General features: G+C 43.4%; 1 protein-coding gene across 2 annotated transcripts in view; it reads left to right on the top strand.

Moving 5' to 3' along the window:
* sdc2 (syndecan 2) overlaps nt 1-19,194 on the top strand; it is a 135,624-nt gene that overhangs the window by 94,866 nt on the left and 21,564 nt on the right. For both annotated transcript variants that reach the window (XM_068031548.1, XM_068031549.1), the window contains one exon: nt 17,648-17,783. In XM_068031548.1, coding sequence (XP_067887649.1) covers nt 17,648-17,783 — 136 coding nt within the window. The remainder of the gene's footprint in view (nt 1-17,647; nt 17,784-19,194) is intronic.

Genomic DNA, 19,194 nt, shown 5'->3' with positions numbered 1-19,194 from the left:
GTAAATGCAAACACTGGAAGCACCCCACCAGAGTTGCTAACACCATTTACAGGAACTTGCAGAGACCAAGAAAGACTTCTTGGGGGGGCAGAGAAACCGTGAGGGTGATGCCTCACCTAGAGTGTCACAGGGGAGTGCAATACAGTTGGCACAAATACCTGCAGGCAGGAGTGTCCTCTGGGACTAAAGGGAGGTTAGCAAAGAATCCACCCCCACAGTCAGGAGAAAAGAAACTATCCATTCCCCCTAAAGCCAAAAGCCTTTGCATGACTCAGCAAAGCACTGAAGGAGAGTTCAGGATAGACACACCCACTACTGACTCTCCTGAACAAAAAAATTACCTCAGCAGGAACAAAGGCCCTAGGCAGCCATGGAAATGGGCAAATTGAAGAGAAACTTCCCCAAAAAAGAACCACGTGTTTATTGGGATGCCAAAAAAAGGCGATATTACTAAGTTTTAGGATTTGTGAATGAGAGAAATGCATGTTTTTTTTTCTGTATCTTGTATCTTCTCTTGACCCTTTCAATGAGATGCATCTTTTCTCAAATCTCATTTCATTCTGTTTGGTGTGCAGGGTCGTGCATGGCCTCCACCTGCCAAGAATGAGGCACATTAATTTTGTCATGAACACTGATTTTAAACTGTTACTGGAGCAAATAAAGGACTTGTTAAGCAGATCAGCTGTGGCTGGAAAAGGCATTTTGCATTTAAACAGACACTGTTTGGAAGGACAGAGCAGCCATTCCCTGACCTTTAGCCCATAATAGACTTTTGATCACCAGACATTAGAGGTGGGGGAAGCTCGCATTCCAGGTGACTGCTAAGATGGCCAAATACAAAAACTGACATGGTCAAACCAGCTAGTCAAATGTCTAACCTGGGCAACCTAATTTTTTTTTTTGAATTTGTACACAGTTTGGGCAGAAAGTCTGTTTGCTCCTGGACTGAAGATCTCTTCTGCCTGCTCCCATCGTTGTGTCTCAATCTTCTGAATCCACAGAAGACCCATGAACCCCAAGAGAAAGGTCTCCTACAGCAAACAAAGTTTAAAGAAGAATACTGGGCCCCAACGAAAAGCAAGATCTACCTACAATCAGGGACTCTGCAGTGAGCTTGAAGAATCGTAACAACAACTCTTCAGATATTGCCTCAAACCTTTCCACTTTATTTTTCTCCTCTTTTCTGTCACTCCTTGAATGTGTGTATCACGTATGCATGCTAGCGTGGGTGCGTCATTTATCCCTAGGCGTCAACTGAATTAGATAAGTTTAATAAATTTCAACTTTAACCCTAATAAAGCCTGTCTGTGCTGTTTTTTTTCCCCCCCTTTTATTTGGAAAGTGGTGAACAAGGATTCAGCAAGTGGGAGTTAAAAACAGTGTTTAAAAACTAAACCCTGTTACAGTAAGACCAGGTGAAGGCTGAGAGGGAACCCTAGACACCTTTTCTTACCTGGTTGTTACACCAGTTTTAAAATTCTTCTTGCTTTGGCTGTTAATAGCATCATGCTTCTGTCCATTCATAAGCCAACTAAAAAAGCAAAATCAAATTCACAATGAGCCGTGTTTGAACCTGTGCGTGGAAACCTCACTGGATTTCAAGTCCAAAACCATATAGGCTGAAAACTGGAAATTTATTTTTTGAACATAATCTCTCCAGGAATGCTCGTTTTAATCTTCTGCTAGGCATTCACTTCCACAAAAAGAAGTGGTGTCACATCTGTGATTTTTGATTAGTGCTTCAGGCAAAATGATGTTTTCAATTCCTGCACGGGTCTTTAGCTAACTCTAAGCCTTGGTTCGATATTAGTGTAAGCTTCCCAGTCAGTGCCACCTTGTGCTGCTTTATCTTCACAAAAGGCAAAAAGAACAAACTTGAAAAATTACACAAGATCATAAATGGGAGGATTCTCAACACCAGGTGCTTTTCCCCCTGTTCATCCTGTTTCTTTGACATGAACAGAATTAGTGTCTCAAGGATTAAATTATCTCATCTGAGCTACTGAATTTTCAATTTATCAGTAGGTAAGACTGAAGCTGTTGAAATTTGTGACGAATTCTCTTCTGAGCTGAATCTAATTATGTTGCCATCGTAATTAGTTGCTTGGGTTTTCGCCCTCTAGGAGTTATTGGGCTTCCTTGCTGATTTGCGTTTTACCTTGCATTGATTGGCCTGATTACATTGAGAATCCATGCACTGCCTTTCTTCCTATTATGAAGTGCATCTTTCCAGTATTTTAACCTTAATGTGGTAGTAAATTAAATAATTCGGCCATCTTGTCTGTTTAACTGGAAAGGAATAGGGTACAGACTTCACAATACTGCCCTCGCACTCTAGGCCATTCTAAGGGGTATTTCTTTCTCTACTGAAGGAAGTGGATTATCTTTTTCCTTGGAGGCTGGGCAACAACAGAAACTATGCTCCTTTTATAGCAAGATTCGTTGTTCAGAATAGTCATTTACAGCACAGAAGGTGGCCATTCAGCCCATTGAGTCCATGCCGGATCTATGCAGTCAATCCCACTCCCCAGCTCAATCCCTGTAGTCCTATTGCTCTTAGGTGGTCAGCCAGCTTTCTTTTGACATCGCTGATTGTCTCTGCTTCCACCACCCTTGTGGTCAGTGAGTTCCAGGTTATTACCAATGAGCTTATTGTCAATTGTTTGAATAGAATATAGCAGATGTTATTCCGAGCAGTTTTTTTTTGAGATACAGCACTGAAACAGGCCCTTCGGCCCACCGAGTCTGTGCCGGCCATCAACCACCCATTTATACTAATCCTACACTAATCCCATATTCCTACCACATCCCCTCCTGTCCCTATATTTCCCTACCACCTACCTATACTAGGGGCAATTTATAATGGCCAATTAACCTATTAACCTGCAAGTCTTTGGCATGTGGGAGGAAACCGGAGCACCCGGAGGAAACCCACGCAGACACAGGGAGAACTTGCAAACTCCGCACAGGCAGTACCCAGAATTGAACCCGGGTCGCTGGAGCTGTGAGGCTGCGGTGCTAACCACTGCGCCACTGTGCGCTGTGTAAGTCGGTGATCTCCCAGGCAGCCAACTCAAAAAAAAAAAAGTAAAATCAAATTCACAATGAGCCGTGTTTGAACCTGTGCATGGAAACCTCACTGGATTTCAAGTCCAAAACCTTAACCCACTCAGGCAACACAGCTCAGTTTATTAAATTTTTTGAGGAAGTAACGTAGGGTAGATAAAGGGGAACCAGTAGATGTAGTATACCTGGATTTCCAAAAGGTTAATGGGCAAGATAAGGGCTCATTGAGTTGGGGCTAATACATTAGTATGGATAGAAGATTGGTTAATGGGAAGAAAACAGAGTGGGCATAAATGGGATATTTTCAAGTTGGCAGGCAGTGACTAGTAGAGTGCCACAAGGATCAGTGCTGGGGCCTCAGCTATTTACAATCTATATTAATGACTTGGATGAAGAGTCAGAGTAATGTATCTAAGTTTGCTCATGATACAAAGGTAGGTGGAAATGCAAGTTGAGGCTGCAAAGAGATATAGACAGGTTAAGTGAGTGGGCAACAAGGTGGCAGATGGAGTATAATATGTGGAAGTGTGAGGTTATTCACTTAAGAAAAGAGCAGAATATTTTTTTAAAAGCTGAAACTTGTAAATGTTCAGAGACTTGGGGGTGGTTGTACAAGGAATGCAGAAAGTTAGCATGCAGATACAGCAAGCAATTAGGAAGGCACATGGAATGTTCTTTTATTGAGAAGAAAGAAGTCTTGCTACAGTTGTACAGGGCTTTGGTGAGACCACATCTGGAATACCGTGTGCAGTTTTGGTCTCCACATTTAAGGAAGGATATACGTGTATTGGAAAAATGCAGCGAAGGTTTACTAGATTGGTCCCTGGGATGAGAGGGTAATGATGGGAGACTAAGTAAATTGGGCCTGTATTTTCTGGAGGTTAGAAGAATGAGGTGATCTCATTGAAACTTGCAAGATTCTGCAGGGGCTTGACCAGGTAAACACTCAGATTGTTTCTGCTGGCTAGGGAATCTAAAACACTGGGGAACAGTCTCCAGATAAGGGACTGATCATTTAGGACTGATGAGAAATTACTTCACTCAAAGGGTTGTGAATCTTTGGAATCCTCTACCCAGTAGATAGTGGTTGCTCCATCGTTGAATATACTTAAGGCTTAAATAGTCAGATGTTTGGTCTCTCAGGGAATTGAGGCATATGGGGAGCAGGCAGGAAAATGGAGTTGAAGCCCAAGAGCAGCCACGATCATATTGAATGGTGGAGCAAGCTTGATGGGCCGTAAGGTCTACTCCTATTTCTTGTGTTCTTATGTGTGCATGTCCACAGATCCCTGAAGGTATCCGGACATGTAGATAAGGTAGAAAACAAAGCATCTGGGATATTTTTCTTTATTGGCCAAGGCATAGAATATAAGAGCAGGGAAATTATGCCAGAACTGTGTAAAACACCATCACTGAATTGTCTAGGAAAAGGGAGCTCCGGTCCTTTTCACAGCTTTTTGTCAACAGCAACTTGTATTTATATCGCACCTTTAACGTAATAATGTCCGAAGGCTCTTCACAGAAGTTAAACAAACATATCTCGTGACAGTAAGGGAGACTTAGGCTGAGACTTGTCCTCGAATGTTGTCTGATTTGGAGGAAGAAACAGAATCGTGTATGTAAGCCCAGTTAGAGCTCTTGTTCTCAGCAACATTTAAGTTAGGACAAAAATGGCAAATGTAAAAAAAAAAATTGTAGTTTAGATTAGACCATATCTCTCTGTATTTTTAATGGACAGTACATACAGTACTTGTATTGCAACAATAAGTAACGCTATGTTGAATATTGAGATGAAAGATGCCAATAAAGCATGCTTTTGAGTAGTTATTAATGGGTAAGGTTAGGGGGTTATTTAGGAGAATGATTATGCAAGCAACTCGAACTAGGCCAGTGAATGTGGCAGCGCTTGCATAGCCCTACGTGATTGATTACAGTTGCTTTTTATGAGACTGAAAAGCACAATTGGGATTAAAAACATCTACAGGGGCAAGTTTCAGTTCAAATTGGTTTCCAGGGATTTTGCCATGAAATGTGACCACGTGAAGAAGCAGCAATAAATGCCAGAGGAGAGGGGCATTGAGGCAGTGGAAAACACTATTGGCTGCAGTTATTAACTTGAATGTCAAGGGGGTAGTCCAGGCAGCTTTAATCATTCATCTAGATTTGTCAAATAGGAAAGAAGGGCTTTTTAAAAAAAAAAAGTAGCTTCCTCTTTTTAAAAATTTAAAAAAACAGCATGGCTGTTCCTAAATCACAAGTTTCCTGGGTAATTGCTGCAGTTACAGAAAGCATTTGTACTTGATCACATTCATTTTATGGAATAATGGCTTACTCTCTGTACTGAAGCAGAAGTGCTAACTGGTCATGTTTATGTCCCTTTGATCGTTGTCCGGGAGCAGATGTCAACCTCTGGTATTTACAGTGGAGCCAGTTGCAGACAGGTGTCATTGATGTGATGGACCACCTCCCAGCTGTGTAAAGGGCAAGCTGGCAGGGCTATAATCATGCAGCAAACTTGTTTCTATTCAATATTTACAGCTTGACAACACACTTATGTATTTTGAATAAAATTTTGATTTTAGGAAAACTTTTTAAATCTATAAATCTGGCAAGTATGTTATTGATCATGAGGTATATAATAAATTGTGGGGCATTTAGTTAGTTATAGTTTTCTGTTCTGTTTAAGCTATGCAGCCTGGAAACATTGTGCTCCATCCACCTGTAAAGTGGGTACAAAAAGCTTGTGCCAGGAGACTAACTTATTCTTTGTTTTTTAAGGACCCTAGGAGATGTAGACATGCAAACCTTTTTGAATGCAGTGGGACAAGTTGAGAAGGCTATTAGAAAAGCATGCGTGATCCTTGGCTTTATAAGTAGAGGCATAGAGCACAAATGTAAGGAAGCTATAATAAACGTTTATAAAACGTTGGTTAATGCTCAGTGCAATTCTGGGTATCCCACATTCGGAAGGAAGTCAGGGCCTTGGGGTCAGAAGATACTCACTAGAATGGTACCAGGGATGAAGGACTTCAGTTCGAATGGAGAGAGTCTGGAGAAGCAACTAACATTTACATCACAAGTGCCAGGCAGTGATCATCTCCGAGAGAATCTAGCCATCTCTCCTTGATGTTCAATGGCATTACTGTTGCTGAATCCCCAACCATCACTGTCCTGGGGGGGTTACCATTGACCAGAAACTTAACTGGACCAGCCACATAAATATTGTGGCTACAAGAGCAGGTCAAAGGCTGGGAATTCTGTGGTGAGTAACTCGTCCTGACACCTCAACGCCTGTCCACAAGACACTAGTCAGAGTGTGATGGAATACTCTCCACTTGCCTGGATGGGTGCAACTCCAACACTTGGGAAGCTCGACACCATCCAGGGCAAAGCAGCCCACTTGATCGGCTCCCCATCCATCACCTTCAACATTGACTGCCTCCACCATCGGAGCTTAGTGCTGGCAGCGTGTACCAATTTACAAGATGCACTGCAGCAACTTGCCAAGCCTCCTTCAACAGCACTCGTCCTACCACCTAGAAGAACAGGGCAGCAGATGCATGGGAACACCACCACCTGCAAGTTCCCTCAAAGTCATGCACCATCCTAACATTTATTGTGCGTTCCCTTGCCTTGTTTGTCCTCCCCAAATACATTAGCCCACACTTCTCCCCACACTTTACTACCCATCTGACTAGTCATTTGATATTTTCCTGCAGTTTACAGCTTTGTTCTTCAATCACACGGCCAATTTTCATATCTACAAAATTCTTAAGCATGCCCTCTACATGCAAGTCTAAATCATTGATATATATCACGAACAACAAGGGACCCAGTACGAGCCCTGTGGAACCCTACTGGAAACTGCCTTCCAGTCACAAAAACACCTGTCGACCATTACCCTTTAACGTCAGAGTGAGACTAAGCATCAGCTCACTTAAAAAGATTGAAATCTTAGTTTTAAAACATCCCTAGGAGGTCCCATGTACCACCTTGGATCTTTAACCTGCAGCTTTCCATCTGGCTAGGATTACACTGCAACTGAACAAGTCAGACTGGTGCAAATAAATTCTTGGGAGATGATCTTGCACTTCCCAATTTCAGTGAGTTAAAGTTAAGATGGCTGACTTGACTGCTGAGTTTTACATCAATACGAAAAATGGCAGCATCATTGTTATAGAATCACAGCACATAGAGACCATTTGGTCCATCGTGCCTGTGCCAGCTCTTTAAAAGAGAGATCCAGTTAGTCCCACTCTTTTTTTTTTTTGCTCTTTCCCCACAACCCTCCAAATTTTCCCCTTCAAGTATTTATCCAATTCTATTCACTGGTCTCATTCTGCAATGCAATGATTCTTTCGGCCCATTGTGTCTGCACCTGCTCTCTGAAAAAGCAACTCTCACAGTTCCATTCCCCTGCCTTCTCCCCATAACCCTGCTCATTCTTCCTTTTCATAGAAATCTAATTCCCTTTTGGATGCTTCAATTGAACCTGCCTCCACTGCGTTCTCAGGCAGTGCATCACAGACCTTAACCACTTGCGTGAAAGTTTTTCCTTGTCACTTTTGCTTCTCTTAGCAAATAGTTTAAATCTCTGCCCTCTCGTTCTCTATCCTTTCACGAGTGGGAACTGTTTCTTTCTCTCTACTCTTATCAAGACCCCTCATGATTTTGAATACCTCTATCAAATCACCTCTCAGCCTTCTCATCAAAGAAAACAGTCCTAACTTCCAATCTGTCTTCATAACTTAAATTCTCCATCCCTGAAACAATTCTCATGAATCATTTCTGTACTCTCTCCAATGCCCTCACATCTTTCCTAAAGTGTGGTGCCCAGAACTGGATGCAACACTCCAGCTGAGGCCAATTAGTATCTTATACAAGTTCAACATAACTTCCTTGCTCTTGTACTCTATGCCCCTATTAATAAAGCCCAGGACACTATGCTTTATTGACCACCCTCAACCTGACCTGCCACCTTCAATGACTTTTATGCACATATACACCCAGATCCCTCTGCTCCTGCGTCCCTTTAGAATTGTACCCTTTATTCTATATTGTCTCTCCATGTTCTTCCTACCAAAATAAATCACTTCACATTTCTCTGCATTGAACTTCATCTGCCACCTGTCTGCCCATTCCACCAACTTGTCTATGTCCTTTTGAAGTTCTACACTAGCCTCCTCATAGTTTACAATGCTTCCAAGTTTTGTATCATCTGCAAACTTTGAAATTGTGCCTTGTACACCAAGGTCTAGGTCACTAATATATATCAGGAAAAGCAAGGGTCCCAACACTGATACCTGGGGACTCCATTACAAACCTTCCTCCAGCCCAAAAAACATCCATTAACTGCTACTGTTTCCTGTCTCTCAGCCAATTTCGTATCCATGTTGCTATCATCCCTTTATTCCATGAATTACAAGTTTGCTCAAGTCTGTGTGGCACGGTATCAAATGCCTTTTGAAAGTCCATGTACAGCACATCAACATCATTGCCCTCATCAATCTTCTCTGTTACCTCCTCAAAAAACTCCAGGTTAGACATGATTTTGTCCCTCAAGACTTCCATGCTGGCTTTCCTTAATTATCTCTCTTTTGTCCATGTGACTATTGATTTTTGTCCCGAATTATTTTTTCTATAAGTTTTCCCACCACCAAAGTTAAACTGACTGGCCTATAGTTGCTGGGTTTATCTTTACACCCTTTTTTGACCAAGGGTTTAACGTTTGCAATTCTCTAGTCCTCTGGCACCACCCTGAGTCTAAGGAAGACTACAAAATTATGGTCAGTGTCTCTGCAATTTCCACCCTCACTTTCCTCAGTATCCTTGGATGCATCTTATCTGGTCCTGGCGCTTTATTCACTTTAAGTACAGACAGCCTATCTAATATTTCCTCTTATCAATTTTAAACCCCTCTAGTGTCTGACTTACCTCTTTAAGCATTGCCTGGGTTGCTGCATCTTTCTTTGTAAAGACACTTGTTCACTTGTTTATCAAGGTTCTCACCCTGAGCATATTTTTTTGTAGATGAAAGCTATTGTTCTGCTTGGATTCTTTCAGCATTGTAAAATCATCCCCCCAGCAGAAACAGTTGCATCTGACTGTATTGAGGATTCCAGATGGGTACACATAGCTAATTCTGAAGCAAAAAGCCTGAGTGCATGAGCTGTCGGTCATGACTTCTGACAGGTCAGGGTTTTGTATCCATTATTGATCCTGATGAGTCCCGATGTCCAAACTACTAACCAACATGGAAATTGTTGATGCTATGCAGAAGAATGGTGAGATTGGGAGGGAACCAGTGAGCAGTGGGTGGTGGAGGAACCAATTCCCACTATGGCTATGACATGAAATTGTATGTGATTGCTGACAGCTCAATCACAGGTCCCAATGAAACTTTTTCTGCACCAAATGGAGTTAAAGCTTTGAAGACAAATGTGCTGTCAGCAAGAAGCTAACTGCAATTACTTTTTTAAAAATTTGGTGAAATAACTGTACTTTGCTTTGTGTAGCTTGTACCGTACATGTATTTTTAAAAATTGGTGTTTTGTGTTGTGACTTTTTGCAAGTGCTCCGGCACTGTACATTCATAACCTCAAATTATTCCAAATCTCTTCATAGCTGATGAAGTGCTTTTGAAGTGTTGTCACTGTTCTAGTGTCGGGAAATTTGCACACAGCAAGGTCCTACAGCAGCAGAGCTGATGATTACATAACTTGTTTTTAATGGTATTGGTTGAGGGATAAATGTTGGCTGGGATATCAGGAAAGCTCCCCTGTTCTTCAGATAGTGCCATGGAACATGTTGACTGTAATAGGCCAGTCATCTCAGCCCCTAGATATCACTGCAGGAATTCTTTTTAGGCAGTATCCGAGGCCCAACCATCTTCGGCTACTTTATCAATGACCTTCCCTCCAACATGAGGCTAGAAGTGGAGATGTCCGCTAATGAGTGCAGTGTTCGGTTCCATTCACAACTCCTCAGATAATGAAGCAATTCGTGCTCGCGTGCAGCAAGACCTACACGGCATTCAGGGTTGGTCTGATGTGTGGCATGAATGTTACTTGTCACACAATTGCCAGGCAACAGCCATCTCCAAGAAGAGAGGATCTAACCATCTTCAGTTGACGTTCCATAGTAGAATTCCCTCCATCACCATCTTGTGGGTTGTCATCATTGATCAGGAATTTTACTGGATCAACTGTGTAAATACTGTGGCTAAAAGAGCAGGGCAGTGAGTGAATGGCCAAAGCCTGTCCATCTACAAGGCACAAGTCAGGCGTGTAATGCAATGCTCTCCAGTTGCCTGGATGAGTGTGGCCCCAACAACACTGCGAAAGCTCGACACCATCCAGGACACAGCAGCCCACTTGATTGGCACCCCATCCACCTCCAAACATTTCACTCCCTCCACCACTGGTGCACATTGGCTGGCTGCAGTGTGTACCATTAACAGAATGTACTGCAGCAACTTGCCAGCATCTCCCAAACCCCTGACCTCTACTACCTAGAAGGACAAGTGGAGCAGACCCATGTAAATAGCACCACCTCCAAATTTCTCCCCCTAAGTCATAGACCATCACAGCTTGAAAATATATTGCTATTCCTTTGTCACCTTGGTTAAAACCCTGGAATGCTCTCTGCCTAACAGTGTTGTGGATGTACCTTCAATACATGGACTGCAGTGGTTGAAGAAGGTAGCTCACCACCACCCTTGAAGGCAATAAATGCTGGTTTTGCCAATGATGCCAACATCTCATCAATATATATAAAAAAATACTTGTTAATATCTACATGTTTTAAATTAGGACAAAAAGTAATGGGTCTAATTTTAACAAATTAAAAATTGAGTGGAATCCTGAACCGCTGCCTCTGGCAATAGTTGGAGGCAGGAAAAATATTAACTCTGAAGCAGTGCCCCAGAGTTGTCAATGACCAAGGTGTCTTTTCTGACTTCTAATGTCCAGCTTCAGTCAAAGAGCAACAAGCACCATTTAGATACCAAAACATCTCCAGGTGCTGTCAATTCTCAGAATGAGTACTGGTCATCCTGTCATTTTATTGCTCCTGTAGGTCACAGACAGAATAGCAATGTAATGAAAATCATTGAAGTACCTTTCAATCTCCCAATTACCAGTGAAAAGTGCATTTTAGATAGATTTGGTATAATGTTTTGGAAAATCACTGCACAATTTTTTTTACAGTTTCAAGCTATGAATTTTCAATCTACTTTTTTTTTCTATGCCACATTGCTGTCCAGGATGAGCCTGACACTTGAATTTGCTCTTCAAGACTATCGTGGTGGGTAGGGGATGTGAGAGCTTTCCCATTAGGTCGTCATTGAAGAGGGAATTCTGCAAAGAATACCTGCTTGTTACCTCCGATCCGCTTAAGGCAATAAGTAACAGCTACTTAAGATTCTGTTACTTGATTGGTTACTGCAGTGATTTGGAAGTAAATTAATATAAAGTGTTTACATTTAATAGAAATGTTTGAATTGTTAGTGCAGCATGTCTGCAGCAGCAGAGTTCATATGGTCCTTGGTAGATATTGACTGCACTATTTCAGTATTTGCATTGTTACAGGCTGATTTTGGTAATACAAATGAGTTCATTTGATGGCTACTTTTTAGTAGCCTGTACTTCACCAGATTTATAAAATTCATACTTTTTAAACTAATTTATCTAGAAAGTTTACACTGCCTGTTTTGTACACCTATACGAAGTGTACCTTGAAATTTAATTTACAACATTGTTAACCTTGACAAACTGCTTCATCATTCTGTGGTTCCATTTTAAAATTGGATGAAGTAGGATCTTTCCATATGTCTAATCTATAAACTTTCAGCACGAGAATTCATTGACATGGTACTTCAAGGGCCTTGCTTTCAATTGAGAGAACATTAGATGATTGAGCTTTATGTGCCCATAAATATTGCTACTTCCAATAAATCAAACCTCATTAGATTTTGCACTTTCTTTCTTGTAATTTCCACATACAACTTGTGGCAAATATTAATATGCTAAAAGTAAATAGGCCACAAAATTAGGCTCCATAACACTGCTGGTGTGAGTGCTATGGAAATCAGAAAATGGCAGGTACTATAATTGCGGCCCACATGCTGGGAAGGGTGCTAGCCTGGACGTGCCATGCGTGCGTTGGAAGCTTTTGACGTGGGCATATTGTGACGTCAAACAGCTGTTGTAGATGACTCGATGCACAATTTTGAAACTTGGACCGCACAGGTCCTTTGACACCTGTGCTAATCACTGCTTAGCTGTATGAGGAACCCCACCCCCAATAACCTTATTTTATGGGACAGCCATCGATGTGCAGATGAGGTACTTTGAACTTCTGCTATTGCAAAGTTTATGGAAGTACTATGGAGTGTTTTTTCAAGGTGTGGCGAGTTGCTGGATTTGGCAGGGAGTTTTGCTGCATCCATAGGGGGAGGGCAGAGGATTTGGGGTCTTGTCCATACACAGACTGTAGCAGTTATGGGGGTTATATTTTCAGTGCCACTGGGTCTGCAACAGGACAGACAAATGGAGCTGCAGCGAGGGGAGTTTCTGCACACGGCGGAGGAGGGCTCTCCACAGAAGGCCCTACCCATCACAGGTTTTCAGAAAGTGCTTCTACCTACATCTCCGCCATGAGCAATGCCTGAGATTGACCAAAGAGGTGACCACAGAACTGTTAGCTTGCGCAGCAGGACCTGCAGCCTCACACCACTGTCGCTGTAAACTTCTACTTGAATGGATCCTTCCAGATGGGAATGCATGATATAGCAAATATATACCAGTACACTGACATTGCCTATATGCAAAGAGAGGAGAATTCATTCTGTTCTCTCTAAGCAGTGAGGAGCAGTATATGTGGCTTTGCCAGGATAGCGGGATTCCCAATGGCAAAAAGCTGTCTATTGGATGCATGTCGCTCTATGGGCCCCACATATCAATGGGAAGTGGCACAGGAACCATAAAGGATTCCAGTCCATTTAAGTATCTGACCATGCACAAACCATTGTTCATGAATACCTGCTATACTGGCAACAGCCACAATGCCTTTCCCTTGAGGCAGTCTGGCGTTTTCTCTTCCCTTTCTCTTCCCCTCCCCCTCTCCCCCACCCCAAACCGTCTTTGGGCCAACACACACAACCAGAGGGAGAGGGTGGCTGCTCTACACATGGCTGATCACTGCCCTGCCCTCCGCCACCAGACCATGTGATGATAATGGATGCTCAATGAGAACCATGCTGCCACCAGAAACATTGTGGATGAGACCATCTGTGTTCTTCAGGAACAGTTTCGCTGCCTGGGCCACTTGGGGGAAAGTCCTACAATAATTGTCAGAGCATGTTTCCAAATTTGTGGTGGTCTGCCGCATCCTCTTAAAACATCACAATTGTGAAGGCTCAGCCATTGCATTCGGAGGCCACCTTGGGGAGAGGAGGAGGAAGCAGAGAGGAGGCATCCCTGGGACCCTTAGGATGGGCTGTCTGGGAGCACCTATGCAGACTCCGGTTCCCTTGGGAGATCATTCCTTCTTCACCATTGCTGCAGCATTTCTTAGTGTCCCATCACCATGTCCTCGTGGCCAAAATATGCATTAGCAGCTGCCAACAAAAGCCTTGTTAGAACCTCTTGGTCCCAGCAATACAATACAATTACACAAACCCACTTGTGCATTCCCTTAATGCCTGTCTTGCTGGTACGTTTGCCTGTCCTAAGGCTCCTATGTAGTACTTCCCCAATGGCTGGTAGAGGTTGCTGATTTTTTTAACCGGGGGTTAGAGGCCTGATTTAGGTCAGGAAGAAGAACCCAACCCGAACCGACCGAACCACAGCGGACCTGAGCCTGACCTGGCCCAAGTCCCTCCGATTTTGCTCCGAACCTGACCCGAACCCGCCACTACTCGACTCAACCCGACCATCACTTTACTTGCCTTCCCACTGGGAAGCTCCACTGAACTGCAGCGCATGCGCAATGATGTCTTAGTGACATCATCACGCACTGCACAGACTCAGTTCCGTCCCGGACTCCCAGCTCAGTAATCTATTATTTTTATTTCAGTACTTACCGGCAGAGCACTTACCGTGTGTATCCCGCCCGACCCGGACCTGACACATGTCAGGTTGGGGTCGGGTAGCAAGCCTCTACTGGGGGTGACTGGATTGCTTTGCAGGATGACTTCGAGCAGCTCTGCACATTGAGAGCCTGGCTGCAGACAGCGCTACCTCTGCATGGGCGGCAGCAGTCTGGGCTGGCCGAATGAGTGGAAAGGATGGCCTCCAAGCTCTGCATGATGGAACTGGTCTCCTTCATCCATGCTCCTTGTCAGTGACGGGAGGCTGTCTGGCAGGCCTGCCAATGCACTAAACATTTCTCTATGCACACACCTCAGTGTTCACCTGTGTGCCGCATCATCAAAGTCCTCATTTGAGCCCCTTGTAGCAAAATTAGTGTGTGATCTTGCCCTCCAGTGACCTGACACTCTCTCCGTCCTCCTTCCCAGGCCAGACTGCAGCCCGCTGGTGCCCAATGAATCAACACATGCAGATCTCGACTCTCTGTACCACCTTCTAAAGTTTGTGCAGTGACACAAATTTTCAAATCCTCTCTGGCCACAGGAGAGGTACTAGAGGACAGCGAATGTGGTACCATTATTCAAGAAGGGTAGCAGGGACAAACCAAGTAATTACAGCCCAGTGAGTCTAACATCAGTGGTAGGGAAACTATTGGAAAAAATTCTGAGGGACAGTATTAATCTCCACTTGGAGAGGCAGGGATTAATCAGGGATAGTCAGCATAGCTTTGTCAGGGGGAGATCGCGTCTAGCTAACTTGATTAACTTTTTCGAGGAGGTGACTAGGTGTGTAGATGAGGGTAAAGCAATTGATGTAATCTACATGGATTTAAGTAAAACTTTTGATAAGGTCCCGCATGGGAGATTGGTTAAGAAGGTACGAGCCCATGGGATCGAGGGCAATTTGGCAAATTGGACCCAAAATTTGCTTAGTGACAGGAGGCAGAGGTTGATTGTCAAGGGTTGTTTTTGCGAGTGGAAGCCTGTGACCAGTGGTGTTCCGTAGGGATCGGTGCTGGGACCCTTGCTGTTTGTAGTATACGTTAATGATTTACATGTGAATATAGGAGGTATGATCAGTAAGTTCCAAGATGACACGAAAATTGGTGTCGTAAATAGTGGAGGAATGCCTTAGATTACAGGACAATATAGATGGGCTGAGCAGTGGTAAATGGAATTTAATCCTAAGAAGTGTGAGGTGATGCATTTTGGGAGGACTGACCAGGCAAGGAATATACAATGGATGGTAGGACCCTAGGAAGTAGAGGGTCAGAGGGACCTTGGTGTACTTGTCTATCGATCACTGAAGGCAGCGGCACAAGTAGATAAGGTGGTTAGGAAGGCATATGGGATACTTGCCTTTATTAGCTGAGGCGTAGAATATAAGAGCAGGGAGGTTATGATGGAACTGTATAAAACACTAATTAGGCCACAGCTGGAGTACTGTGTACAGTTCTGGGCACCACACTGTCGGAAGGATGTGACTGGAGAGGGTGCAGAGGAGATTCACCAGGATGTTGCCTGGGCTGGAGCATTTCAGCTATGAAGAGAGACTAGATAGGCTACGGTTGTTTTCCTTGGAGCAGAGAAGGCTGAGGGGGGACCTGATTGAGAGATACAAAATTTATGAGGGCATTGATAGGTCAGATAGGAAGAAACTTTTTCCCTTAGCGGAGGGGTCAATAACCAGGGGGCATAGATTTAAGGTAAGGGCAGGAGGTTTAGAGGGGATTTGAGGAAAAAAATTTTCACCCAGAGGGTGGTTGGAATCTGAAACACTGCCTGAAAGGGTGGTGGGGCAGGAACCCTTGCAACATTTAAGAAGTATTTAGATGGGCACTTGAAATGGCATAGTTTGCAAGGCTACGGGCCAAGTGCTGGAAAATGGGATTAGAATAGATAGGTGCTTGATGGCTGGCACAGACACGATGGGCTGAAGGGCCTGTTTCTGTGCTGTATCACTGATTCTATAAAGTATCTGGGCTGATGGAGGCAAGTGCCGGATCAGGTTATGGTGCCTGTTCTTCAGCAGTCTGATGTTGCTTTTGCCCTTCCTCCTGCAGCTGGGCAGATGGCAGTTCTTGGGTGTCTTAAAGAAAACCAGAAGGGCAGGGTTAGAGATGAGGGAAGGTGAGGTGGAACTCGGAGGCCCATGGTCACACCAACAGTAGTTTGCACTTCACACTAGACAGCAGGAGGAGGGTGATGTTGGAGTTGAGAAGGGCTGTAAGGTGGGAACATGCCGTCACCCTCAATGTTCTCAGCAACGCTGGAAGCAATAGGCACTGTCGTAGCTGGCCCCGTGATGCAGAGAACCATCTATAGGACTCAAGATACACGTGTAACTAGCCCTTATTGCTGCCTGCGATTGTGCACATCCATGCCTTGTCAGAGAGCGGGCAGAATGTTGATTGATTGTGTTTGGGTGATGTGCCTATCATTGCTGAATAGTTTGAGGTGTGTGGAGGGTGCAAGAGGTGGGTGTGAGGCTAGTGTCATTGAAGATGTGTGTGGGTGAGGTGGAGCATCTGAATGTTAGGCCTGAGTGCTAGTGAGTGTTGGGGGTTTGCTGCATTGAGCAGTGCAAGAGGTTGGTGATGCAGTGGGTTGGTGATGTCATGTGAAAATGCATTAACTGACCTTGAGCACCTGTGTGAGGTAATTGAACTGCTTGCGGCACTGCTGCCAGATCCTTGGAGCCAAACTCCAGGAATTGACCTCCCTGGCCACATTCTCCCATTCCTTTCAGAGGGTGTTCCTTTAGGGCCTCCTGGCCCCTGGTGGAAACATGGTCTCTCTTGCCAACCCCCATCATGAAGGCTTCCAGCATCTCATCCATGAACTTTGGAACCCTCCCTCTTATCTGGTGCTCCATTCGTTCAGCTTCTACTTGCAGGCAGTCAGCAACAACTTTCTTCTAATGATTGCAGCTCCCCTTTAAGTGGTGCAGGCTGGCTGGAATAGGTGCTAAGGCTCCTGTTGAGCATGCGACGAGCCAACAGCAACAGGCGAACTCGGCTGAACGCTACAATTGTATAAATGAGGAAGTGGGATGAAGTTTGTACGATGCCTGCCTCAACGGGACTGGGCGCAGGCAGATTGCCAAACGCAATCCCTGTGCTCTCAAACAGGAGGGAACAAATTTTTAGCCCCTAAACTCTTGCATGTTAATTAATCTCTTGCAGTACAATTATTATGGTTTTGAAAAATACTGGTTGCATTTTATTTTTTATGAAGAGTATACATAGAGGCCATTCTGGATACGTTTCCTAGCAAACCTAGAAGGTTTGCTTTTTCACTAGAAGTAACGTTCTTTGGAATATAGTAAATGTGCATTTGATAACTTTTATTCTCCATTGCTACTTTCATAATTGACTAACAAGCTTCTTGATGTGTGGCAATAGAAGCTTAATTAATCTTTATGTGCAAACAATATCCAATGCATAAAGTGTTCCATTTCTTTTTACAGTTTGTTTTTTTTTTGTTTTGTAGAGGCAGTCGGTCTCCGCGACAAAAATGCCATGGCCTGAGGAATTCTATCTTGAACAGTCCGAGAATAATGAGCCCATTGAGTCTGGAAATTGGCCAGTTGATGACGATGATTATGATAATTCTGGATCAGGCTCAGGTAAACTGAGAGAACAGCACTTCGCCATTTGTTTTTATCTTGCCAAGTTCAGGGCCAACAAACTCTTTACTTTCTGATATTGAAATCCAACCATTAGTACACTTAATGATAAAAATTGACTTCTTTGATATGCAAGGTTAGATTATTTTTGTAACTGTTTCAGAAAATAACTGCAAGATTAAAAGTTGTTTGCAATCTGATTTTATCAGTTTTGCAGAAGAGTTCTTTTTTCTGTAAAGAAATGTCAGTTTGTGGGAAGACTTTAGTGGGAAACACTGATTCATAAACCACATAGCTGAATTTGTCTGTGTGGTTTTTAAGAAATTCAAATGGTAAACTATTACACTCATCCAACCGCTTCTCAGGACATTTTCAGTTTGTTTCCTGTGTGGCAGCCGGCTGTCGGGGGAGGTGGGGAACCAGGTCTAAGGCCACAGTTGCAAATGGTCCCTGGTAATTGGGAGTGGAACAGGCCACAAATCGGGTGGGAATGTTGGTCATGATCACTGGACACACTGCACATCGAGGCTTATTGGGGGTGGGGGCTGCCAATCATGGCATGGGCTGGAGCAAGGGCACAATCGGCAGAAGGTTGAACGGAAGGCTTTTTTGAGGGGCCTGGGGAAACCTGGCTGATAAATTTAAATCAGGATTCCAATTGCATTGCTGGAGCTTGATTTAATTAACTTAATAAAAATGGAGGCAGGTCACTTGGGGCTTAAACCCCCACCTGACCACTTCCTGATCTTGGGGAGAGGGTGCAATTAATATTGAGGCCCTTGTTTCTGATCCATGTCTTATAACTAGGCTTTACAGTGCTAAAATGGTTCATTTTATTAGATGGACCAGCGGTTTAGCATTCAGAATTCATCAAATAGGAGAAATGCTCTGATTCAGGAAATATTTGACTTGCCAAAGCTATTTAGAATGTTTTTCAGCAGACAAAATCCTTTCGAACCAAGGCAAAATGAAGTAGTCAATAAGTATTAGTTAAGCCTATCTTTCCTTTGAATCTTTACAAATATACACCACTGTTATCTTTGTGCAGAATTAAAAATTGTATGATTTCAGATATTAGTTTTTGTGCAACTTTTTTCTTTGAAACATTTCATAAGATTATTAAGTCTTCAGTTAAGGATTATTAAATTTTGGGTTAAACAATGGTAATAAATGATCTCATCACACCAGACATTTTGAAGATAAATGATTTAATGCATTTTCTGTTGGTGATTAATCTGATACTAGAGAAAAATTTCCAACTTGGAGCTTCACTGTGAAATTACAAAATCCAGTAGACCCTTCATCCCACCCCACCCTTGCCTGTTCAATTAGGTTAGAATATTATACCTATGTCCATACAGTTTCATTTGTCAGCTCAATTCAAGGGCAGCACATAGACATTTTGTTCCAC

This window comes from Heterodontus francisci, chromosome 5, assembly GCF_036365525.1.
Source record: "Heterodontus francisci isolate sHetFra1 chromosome 5, sHetFra1.hap1, whole genome shotgun sequence".
In the NCBI taxonomy this organism is placed as follows: domain Eukaryota; kingdom Metazoa; phylum Chordata; class Chondrichthyes; order Heterodontiformes; family Heterodontidae; genus Heterodontus; species Heterodontus francisci.
This window is presented reverse-complemented; position numbering and strand designations above follow the sequence as displayed.